Source organism: Populus nigra, chromosome 7 (genome assembly GCF_951802175.1).
Source record: "Populus nigra chromosome 7, ddPopNigr1.1, whole genome shotgun sequence".
In the NCBI taxonomy this organism is placed as follows: domain Eukaryota; kingdom Viridiplantae; phylum Streptophyta; class Magnoliopsida; order Malpighiales; family Salicaceae; genus Populus; species Populus nigra.
Genome location: NC_084858.1, coordinates 13,265,962 through 13,282,318, shown reverse-complemented (window position 1 = coordinate 13,282,318; position 16,357 = coordinate 13,265,962). Strand labels below are relative to the sequence as shown.

Below are 16,357 nucleotides of genomic sequence, written 5' to 3'. Positions count from 1 at the left end.
CATAACCTAGTAAAGTACACACAGACATGACAATACTCCTCCTGTTGTTGTATTTGTTTTTGGTACAAAGTACAACAACATTTGCATAACCCATCTCTAGGTAATAAGATGACTGATGACTCACTAACCCAGAAAGAATTTTGGTTTCACTATGCCTACAAACATTAAAAAATGTTTGAGGTTTTATAATAATTATAATTCCACTCATGCGTTGTTCCCTTTTAATTTGCTTGTTACAATTGTGGTGAGGAATATAAAATTCAATAGTATATATGCTTTCCAGGCCAATGCATGATTATCTCAGAAATGGGAATTTCCATTTCTCTCCTTCCCTTAAGAATATTGCCTAGATTTAATTACGTTTGGTGCGTTTAATATATATATATATTGATTTCCTTAACCTATACTGACTCAATGACAAGCATGCTAATGCTAGTCCCCTTTATACAACCAAAAAACTGGTTCTTTTCTTGGTTCTGACACAAGCAAGATTTTGGTGAATGGATTTCTGGCTTGTAAAGCAGGGAGTGGGTTCTAATCTAAGGATTACCTTGAGCAAAAGTAATCCGATTTGAAAGTTGCTTTTGCTAGTACCTAAAGCAGTTGCTATTAGCTGAAAAATTTAGCATTTCTTTTTTGGTTTGTGGTTCTTGCGCCCTTCATGACTTCAATGGCAATGAGGATAAGAGAAGTTGGTCTCCATTTTGTGGTTTTCTTGTGGTTTTCGACCACTGCAAATGGATTGTTGTCTCCTAAAGGAGTAAATTATGAAGGTAACTTCAAGATTCTTTCTTTTTTTCTTCAGCTTCAAATATGAAGAAAAATGGAAGGTTTTTTTTATTTATTTTGACGATGGTGTCTATATTTCAGTTCAAGCTTTAATCGGAATAAAAGCTTCTTTACATGATCCTCATGGGGTTCTTGATAATTGGGATGGAGATGCTGTTGATCCATGTAGCTGGACCATGGTAACTTGCTCTCCTGAGAGTCTTGTCATTGGCCTGTAAGTCCTCTACAATCTTGTATTTTCATAGTACAAAAATTTCAAGACATAGCATGAATGTTAAGAAACCAATATGAGTTAGCTGTAAGGAAACAACAAACGATCATTTATTGAGGTTGCTGAAATTGTCTTGTTGCAGGGGAACTCCTAGCCAGAATTTATCTGGAACTCTTTCTCCAACTATTGGCAACTTGACAAATCTTCAGACCGTGTGAGTAATCAGAAACAAATGGATTCTAAAGTTTGAAGAGTGTTCCTTATATGTCACTGGTCTTAACTTTTGGGATGTTATATGTATTTTCAGGCTCCTGCAAAGCAATAATATTACAGGACCCATTCCTGCAGAGATAGCACGGCTCTCAAAGCTTCACACACTTGATCTTTCTGATAATTTCTTTACTGGGAAAATTCCTTCCTCTTTAGGCCATCTGAGGAGTCTAGAATACATGTGAGTTTGAAATTTTGCAATCACAATATCAAGCTCAAGTACTTCGCTGTTGCATCTTGAAGAATCTCTGTCCTTTGGATCTAATTTTAATTTGGGTTGTTTGAACTGGATTAGGAGGCTAAATAATAACAGTCTCTCTGGAGAATTCCCATTGTCATTGGCTAACATGACCCAGCTTGTGTTACTGTATGTATCTTGACCCTATTCTTGTAAACCAGAGATTTATAACCTGATTAAAATGTGTACTCAAAAGTGTTTTTGTCTGTGGATTTCAGTGACTTGTCATTCAATAACCTGAGTGGCCCTGTACCAAGATTTCCTACCAAAACATTCAGGTAAATCTCCCCCCTCTTCCTCTCGCTTTCTCAGAATAGTGAATTTGAAGGCCAACCTTTGAATGTATCTTCTGTTGCATTTCTTTTTCTCGCAGCATTGCTGGAAACCCTCTAATCTGCCCAACAGGTTCTGAACCAGAATGCTTTGGGACAACACTAATGCCAATGTCCATGAACTTGAATAGCACACAAAGTAAGGAAACTGGAATTTTCTATCCTGATTCAGTGATGCTCGATTCATAACTTGCTACTTGCTTTGGATTGCTCCTCATAGTAATCTCATCACATCTTAAGCAGCTCTACCTTCAAACAAACCAAAGAGTCACAAAATAGCTGTTGCATTTGGCTCAAGCGTTGGTTCTGCCTCACTTATCATTCTTGTGTTTGGATTATTTTTGTGGTGGAGGCGAAGGCACAATCAACCGACGTTTTTCGATGTCAAAGGTGTGTAACATATATAACCCTTCAATTTCACTGATTACTTGCTATGGTAATTAGTCCTTATAGTAATCAATGATGCAACTCCGTGGCTCATCAGATCGCCAGCATGAGGAAGTTTCTCTTGGAAACTTGAGGAGGTTCCAGTTTAGGGAACTTCAGATTGCGACAAACAATTTTAGCAATAAGAACATACTTGGAAAGGGAGGTTTTGGCATTGTGTACAAAGGGATTCTCCATGATGGGACTGTTGTAGCTGTCAAGAGGCTTAAAGATGGCAATGCCATTGGAGGAGAGATTCAATTCCAAACTGAAGTTGAGATGATCAGCTTAGCAGTGCACCGGAACCTCCTTAGGCTCTATGGATTTTGTATGACACCAACAGAAAGACTTCTAGTTTATCCATACATGTCCAATGGCAGCGTAGCTTTGCGTCTCAAAGGTAGTATAATTTGATTTCTGTTGCTAAGATTGTCAATACCACTAACCTAAATTGGTAAAGTGAATATTTTGAGTAGCTAAAGTGATGATCCTTATTATTTGTGGCAGGCAAACCAGTCTTGGATTGGGGCACCAGGAAGAGAATTGCTCTAGGAGCTGCGAGGGGACTATTGTACCTCCATGAGCAGTGTGATCCAAAGATAATCCACAGGGATGTTAAGGCTGCAAATATATTACTTGATGATTATTGTGAGGCTGTAGTAGGTGATTTTGGGTTGGCAAAGCTTTTAGATCACCAAGATTCACATGTCACGACTGCTGTCAGAGGCACCGTTGGGCATATAGCACCTGAATATCTTTCGACTGGTCAATCCTCAGAGAAAACTGATGTTTTTGGATTCGGAATTCTGCTTCTTGAATTAATCACAGGCCAAAGAGCAATAGAATTTGGCAAGGCAGCGAACCAGAAAGGAGCCATGCTAGACTGGGTGAGTACAATCTACTTATAATCATGCTGCCTCTGGGTGCTTTAGAAACCTTTGTTCTACCGTCTGGAATTCAGTTCTCTGACAATTGTTGATTATGATTGCAGGTAAAGAAAATTCATCAAGAGAAAAAGCTTGAAATGCTTGTAGACAAGGATATAAAGGGAAATTATGATAGAATTGAGCTTGAAGAAATGGTACAAGTTGCCCTCTTGAGCACCCAATACCTTCCTAGCCATAGACCCAAAATGTCTGAAGTAGTCAGAATGCTTGAAGGAGATGGTCTTGCAGAGAGATGGGAAGCTTCTCAAAGAGCAGAAGCAACTAAGTCCAAACCCCACGAGTTCTCCTCGTCGGATCGATATTCTGATCTCACTGATGACTCTTCATTACTAGTCCAGGCAATGGAGCTCTCTGGTCCAAGGTGAATTCCTTACAAAAAATTTTTAATATATATATTTCCCTTTCTTTTCTTTTTCTATTTTGAAGAGACTTAGAATGGAAGATCAAGTTATAGGAGAAGCTGTTTTGTGATAGTATTTTAATGATTGAGGGTTCTTTTGTTGTATTATAGTAGTATAATCGAAGCTCCAAAGGGCTTTGATGTTTTCATCAAATTGTACAGATCCTGTATTGAGAAACTGACACTACTGAAAAATCCATGTATTTGTATCGCCACCGAGTGACAATGCTATGAGGATCCAATTTAGTTTGTGAGTTAATTTTGTGCATTATATATATATGAATGAAATGGATGTAGAACAATGTTATCAAAAGGTAATTTAAATGTTTCAAAAGAAGCCTTTAATGAGGCAAGGCTCCCTCCCTTTCCTACAAGATCAACATTACTTTCTGCATCGCCGCCAACAATTTCTGCTTCACTCTCTGTTTCTGAATCATAAGACACATCCAATTCCTCATTAAAATCTTGCAATCTTCATCATTAGAGTCAAAACTGTCAGTTTGCTGGTTACTGTAATTGCCCTGAATTCTCACATGCCTCATTGATGCCCTGAATCTCACATGCCTCATTGATTCAAACATTGTGGTGACCTCTTCCCAACGTTCTGTTTGCCATTACGAGGGATCAACCTCCTTGAAGCTTACGTAACTTCTGGCACAAGAACTCTACTTCTCTCTGCCATATGACAAAGGACAAGTATGCCTCCTGTTGTTGTTTGGTTATTTTAAATTGTCTGGCACTCGCTTCGATGACAGGAGGACGAGTTTTTGCATCTTGAGAAAGCAATTCAGTATGTGAGGAATCGGCAGGCAGCTCGGCTTAATTCATGCTGATACATGATAGAAGAATTATTAAGAAGATCAAATTTCCAGGAACAAATACCAGAAACATAATTCTGCAGCAAAGAAGAAGTAGAGCCAAAGAGTTCCATTCAGGAACTAAACTAGCAGTTCTTCTCTAAAAATCCATCCTTGCCTTCTTTTTTTATATTCTCTCATATGCTCCTTTTGGTCAGAATCTGTAGAGCCCAACTATACATTTCAACGATAGATTCAGACAACTGAGCAAGACATTGACATGAAAACATACTAGAAGCCCAAACATATAATATAAAAAACTCTTAATTCTTGACGGCAACCTAGTAAAGGAACTGGGAATATAATGTCATAACTAGAAAACCTTGAGAATTTGATGGGAGAAAAAAGTTGGGCAAACTAAGGCCCCTTTTTTTGGTGCTGGGTTAAACATAGGCTTTTCACAAAATTACTATACAGGAGATAATATAAATCCTAACAAAGTTGAGGGAAAAAAAAAAGTATTTTCTAGTTGTTATAAACACACAAATGGCAAGTGTACGGAGAAAGGCAAAACCATTATTCTTCAGTCTTTCATTTTCACTATATAATTAGAAGATATGAGGTATTTAACTTTTTTCATATTATACATTGGAAACACCCTTTTTCTTTTTTTCTTTTTTGAGATTCTATGATGGGCTTTACGATGCGAATGATATTGAGATTGGTGAATCAATTTATTGATTCTCAAATCAGTAAAATTAAAGAATATTTATTTATTTAAGATAAACGATGTTAGAGTGAGTAATTCGGTCGCATTAAAATAAAAATATTAGCTAAATGCGTTAAAGCTCTTTGTTTAAGGGTCAGCTATAATTTTAGCCATGCATATTGTAGTGCTAATAATAGATCTTTAAAATATCTCCCCTTGTATCTATATATTTTATAATTTGGTTCAAAAGGAAATATTGAATTCAAAAATGAAATTTTATTAAATTTGACATGAAATTAGAGCAATGATTTTGAAATTTCTATGACATGACCAAGAAAAGAAACCAAATAACCTAAACTCCATGACTAATTCCACAAATTGATACAATTACCGAACACTTCCACATTTTTCATTCTTGACAACCTCATGACTAAAATGATAGAGGTTTTGACAAAAGCCCATGCTACATCACAATTACCTATCATTGATTCCTTTACAACACTGATAAGCATCAAGTTGGATTGATCCAACTATACCCTATGGTCACCTATCATCGATTCCTCTACAATACTGATCAGCATCAAGTTGGATTGGTCCAACTATGCCCTATGATCCTAGGAGGCTGAGATGTACATCTCATGCAAGGACAAACTAGGATATATTAATGGAGACTTACCTCAGCCACTTGAAACAGACCCGACATTATGTAAATGGTGTACTAAGAATTCCATAGTGAAAGGATGGTTGATCAATTCAATGGATGAATCACTTGTCACAATTTTCATTTGCTTTCCAACAGCCAAACATGTTTGGAACTCCATTGCTACTATATATTTTAATGGAACTGATACTTCACAAGTTTATGACCTTTGATGTAGAGTAACTTGGATGCAATAGAGGGGAGGATCAATTGAAAAATACTATAATGATTTACAAGGGTTGTGGCATGAGATAGATTTTCAATGCCCTAACCCCATAGATTGTGCAACAAATATAAAAAAATATAACTCTTTGCTACAAGAGGAAAAAAATTATATTTTTTTGGATGGATTGGATGACCGACTCAATAATAGTCAGAGTGATATATTCCAACTAAAGCCATTTACCATAATTAAGTAGGCTTATGCTCATGTTTAGAGGTAATGACATCAAAGACAAAAATTATAACCAGCGGTGTTATTATAGCTACCAAAGGCTAGAAATTTGTCCAATGACCAACATTAGTGATAAGGAAACACAAGTCATCCTCCAAGTCAAAGGGCCCATTTGATGGAGGAAAGTGCACACACTGTAGAAACACTAAACACACTCATGAAACATGCTTCAAGTTGAATGGGTATCTTGAATGGTAGCATTAATTATAAGCTATGAAGAAAAGAGACATCACAACACTTGAGGAAGGCATTGTTAAAGCTACATTAGTCAAAACAAAGCCTCAACTCTCACTTATCCCTATAACCGATTTCTCCACCTCTATGGAACAATGTTACTTAGGATAAGGTTTCTGTAATTTTAATTCTCATGATGCAAGTGTATGGATTATTTACCTTTGGAGCTACATACCATATGGCTTTTGATCCTAAGGACTTCTCATATACAACTCAACCATGAAGGACTTGTATTGTGAATGCAAATAGAGTTTCTTATCTAATCATAGGAGATGGAACAATGTTATAATCACCCTCGCTCTCTTTATCCTATAATATTCTTATTCCTTCATTATCAAAAAAATTAATGTCTATAAGTCATGAAATTAAAGAACTCAATTGTGTGGTATTGATCTATTCTAGTTTTTGTTTCCTTCAGGATGTTCTCAGTAAGGAGATTATTAGACGTGATACTAAGAGGGGAGGTTATACTACTTAGATGATTTCAACATAGGGATAACACATCACGTACATCACCACATCAATAGCAAATAAAGGGAAATATGGGTATGGCATTGTCACTTGGCGTATCCATCATTCTAATATTCAAGACATTTATTTCTAAATTTATTCTTATAATTAACAAATGTTAAGTTTAATTATGATACATGAAACCCATTATTATGCAAGTTTGAATAAAAGTATTATTCCTTTTGCTATAATACATTCTGATGTATGGGGACCTTTCCTACGAACTACTATATCTAGTTATCATTGGTTTATAATATTTATCAATGATTACACTCGAATGACATGGCTTTACCTGATGAAGACAAAAGATAAGGTGTTTCCAATTTTCCAAGCTTTTCATGCTATGATTCAAAATCAATTTTCAACCAAGATTCAAGTTCTTTCGTCAAATAATGGAGGGAAGTTTATCAACCATCATTTCAATGCATATTTTAAGCAACAAGGTCTCCTTCATAAAACCTCATGTGCGCAAAACCCCATAGTAAAACAACATCACCAAACAAAAAAATCATCATATCTTGGAGATAACCCATGCTCTTCTTCATGGCACAAATGTTATAACTCGCTATTGGGATGACACTGTAAGTGGAGTTGTATACTTGCTCAACTGAATTCCCTCTAAAGTCTTGCACTTTAAAACTTCCTTGTAAGTGCTCTTTTCTCATGTTTCTTTACCTATTATGTTAATGCTCCAACCTTGGGTGTTTGGGTGTGTGGTTTTTATTCACCTTCATAAAAATTAGCATTCCAAACTTGATCTATATGTTGTTAGATGTTTGTTCCTGGTCTATGGACTACATTAAAAGGCTATAAATGCTTTGATCCTACTACTAATAGACTTTCTACTACCATGGATGCTTCTTTTATTGAATTTGAGCATTTTTATTCTCCTATGGTATCTAATTCGGTCCTTCAATAAGAGTCTATGAATGAAGAGTTGAATTGGTACATGATGCCTCTAAATACAACCATGACTCCTCTACTACTGTTGACAATCTAGTAGCTTTAACCATTGATGATAATCCAGCCCTTGGTCCAATCATGGCTTTAACTATAACCACGACTCCACTTACTATTGACAATTTAGTAGCTTTGGCCACTAGACAAACTATAGAGCATGGAACCAAAGTTGATGGAATACATCATGGTGAAGAGGTCATGATTAATAGAGAGCTTATAAATCAAGAAGCTCAAGAATCCCCTCTCTTTATAATACTTGAATCTCAACTAAGAACAATCCTAAGGTAAGCTCTCCTTCCACTCCTCAATTTACTACTAACTTGAATGCTCTTGTGGAATATGTGTTGCCTTTCAGACACAACCAAGGAAAGCCATATAACAGGTACTTTCCTGGTATATAAAAAAAGGTCCAAATACCCTATTAGTAATTATGTGTCTACTCAACATTTATCTAATCCTATTAGGACCTTCACAGAAACATTATCTAATCCTATTAGGACCTTTATGGAAACATTATCTTACTGTCACATTTCAAATAATATGGAGGAAGCCTTAATCAATTCTAAATGGGCACAAGATATACAAGAGGAGATGAAAGCTTTACAGAAAAATACTCATAGAGGTTGAAACCACAACTTGATATCTAATAATAGATTTCTTATAATTATCCATTATGCTTTTTTACCTGCAACAATCATAGCAATAAATTTTGATTCCATAGTAGAATGAGAGATGCATGTTTGTTTTTTATATGCCTAAGATATTGCACCCCATCCAAGTGAGGAAATCCATCATAATATGGATTTATTATCACTCGAACTAGTTAACCAACCTACATCACAATATCCTTCTAATACAGCTGAAAAAATAGAATAAAACAAGCCCAAATTGATCATTCTTTTGAGATAATCAAAGACTCTTACAATAGTCTTTTAATTATTTGTATTTGACTTGCTTGTATATCTTGATAACTTGCATATAGTAAAATAATATATTTAATTTTGTACAATACATAACATATATAATATTTTTAATGACACCAGCATATTCTAGTGGTGCTATTATTTTATCACAATTATCGTTTAACTTCAAATTAGAGTCAAATATGGGTATTTACCTCCTTTATAATAAGATGCTTAAACTTATCAAGCATTTTCTCAATATAATATGACTAATTAAGTGCATAGCCACTACTATGTTTTTTAACTTTGATACTTAAAATTATATCTACTTCACTAAGATCTTTCATTTTAAAAATAGAAGTAAGATACCTTTTGATTTCAACTATTCCAATCATATCAGTGCTAAAGATTAGTATGTCATCTACGTAGAGACAAATAATCACATTGAAGTTTTTTGTAAATTTGGAATAAATACATTTATCGATATCTTTGTGATGAAAACCATTTAACAAAATTTCACTATCAAACTTCTCATGCCATTGTTTTGGAGTTTGATTTAAACCATATAAAGACTTTACCAATTTATAAAATTTTCTCATTTTCAAGAAGTATAAAACCCTCGAGTGGCTCCATATACACTTTCTCATTTAAATCTTCGTTTAAAAAAATCGACTTAACATCCATTTAATGAACATATAATTTATAAATTGATGTTAAGCAAATAAAACTTAGAGGCGTGAAAATACTGTCTTTAAAGTGTTTATTTGTCTCATACAGAAACAACATATTTAGGATACGACTAAGCCCTCTAAACCTCTAAAAGAACAAGAAGAAAAGACAAAGGAAATAAAATATGTTTTTTGTATGTTTTTTTCTTTATGTAGTAACAGATTTATATATACTTGAAAATAGGTATGGATTAAATAACCCATTACAAGTATGAATTAATTACGCTAAAAATAGCTAAGAATGAACACTTTGTTGACAAATCTACCAAAACAGTAACAACAACTTCAACTAATTTAAATAATATATAACTGAACTCCGATTAATCTAAATTTATAACACAATATAATCCCATGTGTTTAGTATCTTCCTGTAAATTTTTACCTCAACTTGATATACGATTTAAGAGATATATTTGGTCTCACAAAACTAATCAGTAGTCATTTTATTGCAAAATTCAGATCTAATTTAGTTCATATTATATTTTTTAGGGTTGTCATGGATGAAAACTACACCGACAATAACCCTCTTTCTCCCTCCTTGTTGTTCTCTAACTTTTTCAACAAATCTAGATGATAATTATGGATTATTTTTGTATGATCTAACATTCATGGTTTTATTTAGTTTTTTATGTTTGATATTTTTTTTATTTATATATATAGATTTATTCAAGGATACATGATAAATCAAAGAACACATTACTATTATGTTGGGGTTAAAAGTTACAAAATTATTGGACCTCTTTATGAAAAAGGGATTTGATATTTGATATTTGATCTTAATCTTGATTCTTTTATTAATAATGCTTGTTAGTGCGGCCATTTCTTTTATTAATAAATGGTGACAACAAGTTTTTCGAATTGAAATAGATGTGAAAAAGTTTAATTATGGACAACTTAAAACAAGAAGTTTTTTTAAAACTCATATAAAAAAATCCTAATTTAAAGAGGACAAGATGCTACTAAATTTTAATAAATTACTATTTAATTATTGAGTATGTTCACATTTCCATTGAATTCATGTTTCATGATATCTTTATTTAAGTCTTATAAAAAATGCAATGACGATGTGTGTATGTGTAAACCTTCACCTTAAATAAATTCTCATCATTAATAATGTATAAAATTCATTTTAAAACATTGATTATTTAGGATTAGGAAAATAAATACCAAATTGAAGCATCATCAAGAACAAGAAAAACCTTTAGGATTCAATCTTTATAAGCTTATTGAGCAAAATTATTGCAAGTAAATTCTGCCTTGAAAACCTATCCTTCATTTTTTAATAGACATATTTCTTTTTTCCTCTCCATTTCCATGTTATTAATAACATTAATATCAGAAGATCATAACGATGTGATCACTTTCTTATGGCTAAACATACATTTTTCTTGTAAAGTGTTGAGCCTTCGAAAAACTTCAGTGCTTATCCCCTACCATTGCATATTGATAATTACATGCTAAAAGTTAAGTTTTCATTCCAATACCTCAACTCTTGTCATGTGGTGTTCACTTTTAGTATGTACATTATTTTCCACATGTTTACCTGACGCATCACTCAATTACCGATAACTAAATTCCTCCTTTTCTTTTTTAGAAGCCTCAATTTAACCCCTAGGATTATAATCCACATCTTAATTAAACTCATCTTCTTCTTTTTAAAACTCAATTAATCTCCAGAGTTTTCAAAAATTCACAACCAAGTTTTTGATCCAAATTGTGCACAAATTTGTAACAAATCACTTTTAACTCTCTCTAAAACAGTATAATTTATCATGCATAAATATAGATTTTGGATACAATATACTATGAAATGCCAACAAAAGTACCCAATTGAAAAAAAAAATTAAACATATTTGGGAGTTAAATTGAGACAAAAAGTTAACATGTTTTACTTTGGATGATATCTCAGTATGAAAAAGGTAATAGATTTTATAAATTCCATGCTTAGCTAACAATTACATGGAATATATCAAGAGATAATCTCATAAATTTCTACTCCCTGTTTACCACTAGGTTTCAAGGCATACTTCATCAATATTGGATTGGTCTTGGTGTCTATCGGTAATAAATGATAAAAACATGACCATGGATGAATTTATTGGTGGCATACATAAAACATTCCTTAGTGATTAGGTCTATTACTAGTCTCATGCAAGATAAAAATACCTCTAAATGAAGCATTGCTCTTTCAAGCTTCATGATTTAGAGAAATATTATTATGAAATGTCCAATAAATACTATGTAATAAGCGAATATGTCAACCTCGAACAATCCCTTTTGCATTCTCTCTTAGATACTCTCGGTAAAGAAACATAGAAATCTTTGCTCTTAATGTCCAATTAGCCTTTTTCATTCTTGAACAATTTATTTTAGATGGCTATCAAATGTCTTAAGAGTTTGCATAACCAGATGAAGATATGCAACAACTTCATCATCTTAAAATTGAAAATTCTTATAAAAAAACAAACGTCCAAATTGGTTGTAAAAAAACAATACTTTTAAGACTATAGAAAGAAGTATCATCTAAGCATTCATCCCATCTAGGTAAATTTAAGTAGAAATACAATTAAAAAAATAGCAATTCTTTAAAAGAAAAGTAAGACATGGAAAGAAAAAGTCAAATCAATGTTTTATATATGAAAAGAGAAAAAAAGATCATTTTTCCAAGTCATGTTTATAGCAGAAAAACAAGGCAAGATCCTCAAAAGAATTTCTATTCTTTTTTACATTATTCAGATATAGATATTGAATCATTGCTTGAAAAAGAAGATGCAGCTTCACCAAAATTCACTTTTGATATTTTTGCAACATGCCCAACTTCTCTAGAAAAAAATCAAGTTCTCATTGAGAAATATGCAAAGCCCATTTAGGTTATTGCATTCTTTGACATTGGTGCAACAAGCTCTATAGCCAAACCTTTGGTTCTTTGTCCTCACTATTAGGAGGAAACATACAAGGTACATTAAGTTGGACAGATACAAGGTAGTTTAAGCTGCGAATGGTTAAATTTTCATCATCAATGAAATATCAAAACCTATTCTGATCAAAGTCTTTCTTGGATACTCGGTTACTTATATACTTTTTGGCTCTCATCTTCCAACCAAAGATCTTCTCATAAGGTTCGATATCATCCAATAATTCAATAAACTACATTGAAGTGCTTCTGGTCTTCTTTATAAAAGTCATACTCTACATGAATTCCTAATTTATTCTCAATAGAAACATTTAAAGCCTTCACCTCGTAGATTATCCAAACTTCTTGTGTAAATTCTCACTCAAAATTTCTTTAAAAGTGTCCTAAGCCTCTAAGAACTAATCCAAAATTCTTTATTACCTTCCCAATCAAAAGGAATGAAAACATCAATCAAACAAACTCAATAGATAATAACTTCAGATCATAGGAATATTGCTCCTCAGGAACTAGTTAAACTAAAAAAACACAATATCATTGAAGACCTAAATTCCTAGTAGGTATGTTAAGCCTTCTATATCAATAATTGAGTAGAACAAGTGAGAGGAAAACCAAGATTTAGTATTGACTACAAGCCCCTCGATGCCTTTCTTTTCAATCTCAAATTTTCTTTTCTATGAAAATAAATTCTTCTTTAGAAATTGCCAAATGCTACCATCTTCTCTAAATTTGATCTAAAGCTTGGGTTCTAATAGCTAGGCATCCAACTAAGTGACCAACATAAAACTGCCTTTTATGTACCAAATAGTCACCACTAGTGGATAATAATGCCTTTCAGATTGAAAAACTCCTTTTTAAAATTCCAAAAAGCAATGACAAAGATTTTCCAACTAATCATTCATTCAATAGTTGTTAACATAAATGACATATTATTATTCTCATCCTCTTCATAATGCACTTCTAAACTAATTTCATACCATCATTCAACATTATGTTATTATGCTTTCTCATAAAAAAATACAAATTGACAGGCCCTTCATTAAATGTTTTAAGCCTTAACATCAAAGAAGGTGAGATAGTGCTTCAACCATATATAACTAAAGCTTTGCTAGACTTCTATATTCATAATCTTAAAAAAAAAAGTATAACAATTTATAGGCATTGCTAAGTATATTATTTTTATTTCATTCCTTATATTTTCCAACACAAAAATATATAGTCCTGTTTGCTTATAAAGGAATTCTTGTAGTGGTCTATTATTCATACCAATGCATTTCAACAACTTGAACAACTAGCTTAATAACTTCCACCCTTATAGGTCATTTCTAATAGAAAAGAATCTTGTAAATGGTGTTAGCAATTATTTTTGGGAAGTAGTCTAATAAAGAAAAAGAATGGTTAATATAGAATCTATGGTACAAGAGTGTAGCTTTTAAGAACTCTAATTTTCACTATCATTTCACTTTCAAAGAAATGCTAGCAGTCAAACAAGGAATTGAAGAGTTTGAATCCCACATTGAGCATGACACTATTTTCATATTGAAATGGATATGTCCAGTTTCCTAAAAATACTAAAAACCAAGAAAAAGTTCCTCTCTCAATCACAATTTCTCTAATAGAAACAGTGGTTTGACATGCATTGTTTGAAATTAAACATGTCAAAGAAATATATAAATTTCTTCCTAACCTATTATCTAAAACTCCCATAAATCCTAATATAAAATCTATTATTTTTCTCATGTTTTATTTCAAGTCATCCAGTCCATCCTCTCTCATGATGAAAAAAAATCCTCATTCTTGATAAGTATTTAATGGATCGTTTTTTGTCACTCTTTAACAAATCCATTCTATTCTCCTTTGTAAATATGTTCTCAGTAGTTGTAACTTTTAGCCTCCTATCATAGACTTCACTTATCCCTTTCTTACTTTATTCTCTCTGCAAAATCACTTATTGTTTACATAATCTGTATTGTTATTTTGGATTTACCTATCCTATATATACAAGATTGGTTGTATATTTTCTAAGCAAAATCTTTTAGCTTTTCTCTTTCAATGTCAGCTAGCTCATTTTAGACCTGATGACCCTCTTGTTCTAAAAACAAATGGTTCAAAAACTTTGACTCCATTAAGAATCAACAACAAGCGATCTCTCAAATAGACAATTATAAGACTATAACATATTCGATCATAGATGTCATAATTATAATTGTGTTCAAATGCCTCAGATGACATATATACAGTGGCATCATTTAGTTTATCACATGGCTTTACTCAACCAGCTAGACACCACCTGATGTGGACACCTCCCAGAATACGCTAAAATTAGATTTGAATGGTTTCCAACTTGACCTAACAAGAATCTGTCTTGGAGAATCAAAGTTATACGTAATGATCACCATCACCCTACATCTATGAAAAGACACGAATGAGTAGTATAAAGATACAACAAAGTTGATCAATCCTTTGAAGAGTTTAGTCAAAAACTTATTATGGGAATCACTCAACCACATAAAAAATAACAAAAAATACCAATTTTTTTTAATTAAAAATAGTCTCTTTTAAAATAGTCTAACCTCTAAAGGTTTCTACAAAAGAGTATTTATACTAAAGAAAATCCTAAGTCTAAAAGGATATCTTTAATGGATAATGATAAACCTTATAAATAATAATAATAATAATAATAATAATAATAATAATTCAATGAACTCAAATTTAAATATAGGCCTTAATATCTCTAAAAAGCCTAATAATAACTAAATATAAATAAAACAATAGTCTAACTAATTTAAATAAGACTAACATATTTTTTGTAATAAGCTGATAAATCGAAACCCAAATTAAAACGCATGATTATCTCTTGTCTTAATGAATTAAAAGGCATGTCATATATTATTGGAAATCTATGGATGTTTACTTTCCAATGGAACTAGAATCATATTAAAATTCATTTTGTATCTTCAGGTATGACCAAAACAATAGCCAAAGGTTAAAATTGATAAATTGGAATATTTTTATTTCAATTTTTTTTAATATTTGAATGCCTACTAACAAGCACTTCTTGAATATGAATTAAGTTAATCAATGCTTGTTTTTCATTATTTAATATCTTCTTGAAATCCGTCTTGGCCCATGTGTCTTAAAGAAGTCCATTGAAAGTCTTTTTGAACATCTTAACCCTAAATCTTATCACTAGACCAATTGGAACTTCTAATGGATCTCTTGGTGTTACTTGAATCTCATCACTACTACTTTGGATCAATATTTTTTTATTCCAAGTACTTACCATGATTTTCTCAATATAGTATTTCCAGTGGAATATAAGAATCACGTGAATTGTCTTTTTAATCTATATGATCAAGATAATTCACCTTCAAAAGATAATGTTAATGATGATGACTCAAGCTCTTGAGAATTCTCCTTTAACCTAGCTATCAAAAGCATAAGATCTGATAATCATGGTTTTATATTTTTTAATGATATTGTAAAATCTTTTGTTTTTCACTACTTTTGTAAGTATTGTATGTTAAAGTAGTCAATTCATTTCTATATTTTACTTTTATGTTATCTAGTGTGTATTTACTTTAGTTTGCTTTTATAAGAGATGCTTGTGCATCTTGTCAGCCATGTTTGTAAAAATCCTTTTATAAATATATGTTGAAGCTCTCATTTAAGGGTATTTAGAACATTTGTATTTATCACTCCCTCTCTCTTCCTCTCCCTCTCCCCCTTCCTTCTATTTTAAAGAGTCAATTTGTCAATATGACAGTTTAAATAGTGTAATTTAGCTTTTTCTTTGTTTTTTTTTCCTTATGGGGTACTTCAATGGAAAATGGCATTTC

The 16,357-nt window shown here is 32.3% G+C and overlaps 1 protein-coding gene across 2 annotated transcripts; it reads left to right on the top strand.

The window, feature by feature from the left end:
• Window positions 1-262: 262 nt before the first annotated feature.
• LOC133699629 (protein NSP-INTERACTING KINASE 1-like) lies at window positions 263-3,872 on the top strand. 2 transcript variants are annotated; one of them, XM_062122961.1, is made up of 11 exons: window positions 263-773; window positions 871-1,003; window positions 1,143-1,214; window positions 1,308-1,451; window positions 1,566-1,637; window positions 1,727-1,786; window positions 1,882-1,979; window positions 2,081-2,230; window positions 2,325-2,666; window positions 2,774-3,153; window positions 3,258-3,872. In XM_062122961.1, the coding sequence occupies exons 1-11, from the start codon at window positions 662-664 to the stop codon at window positions 3,576-3,578; spliced, it is 1,884 nt and encodes a 627-aa protein (XP_061978945.1). In that variant the 5' UTR covers window positions 263-661; the 3' UTR covers window positions 3,579-3,872. The 2 variants fall into 2 exon arrangements, with proteins under 2 accessions (XP_061978945.1, XP_061978946.1); XM_062122962.1 differs by having other exon boundaries at window positions 273-773; window positions 2,084-2,230.
• The last annotated feature ends 12,485 nt before the right edge of the window (window positions 3,873-16,357 follow it).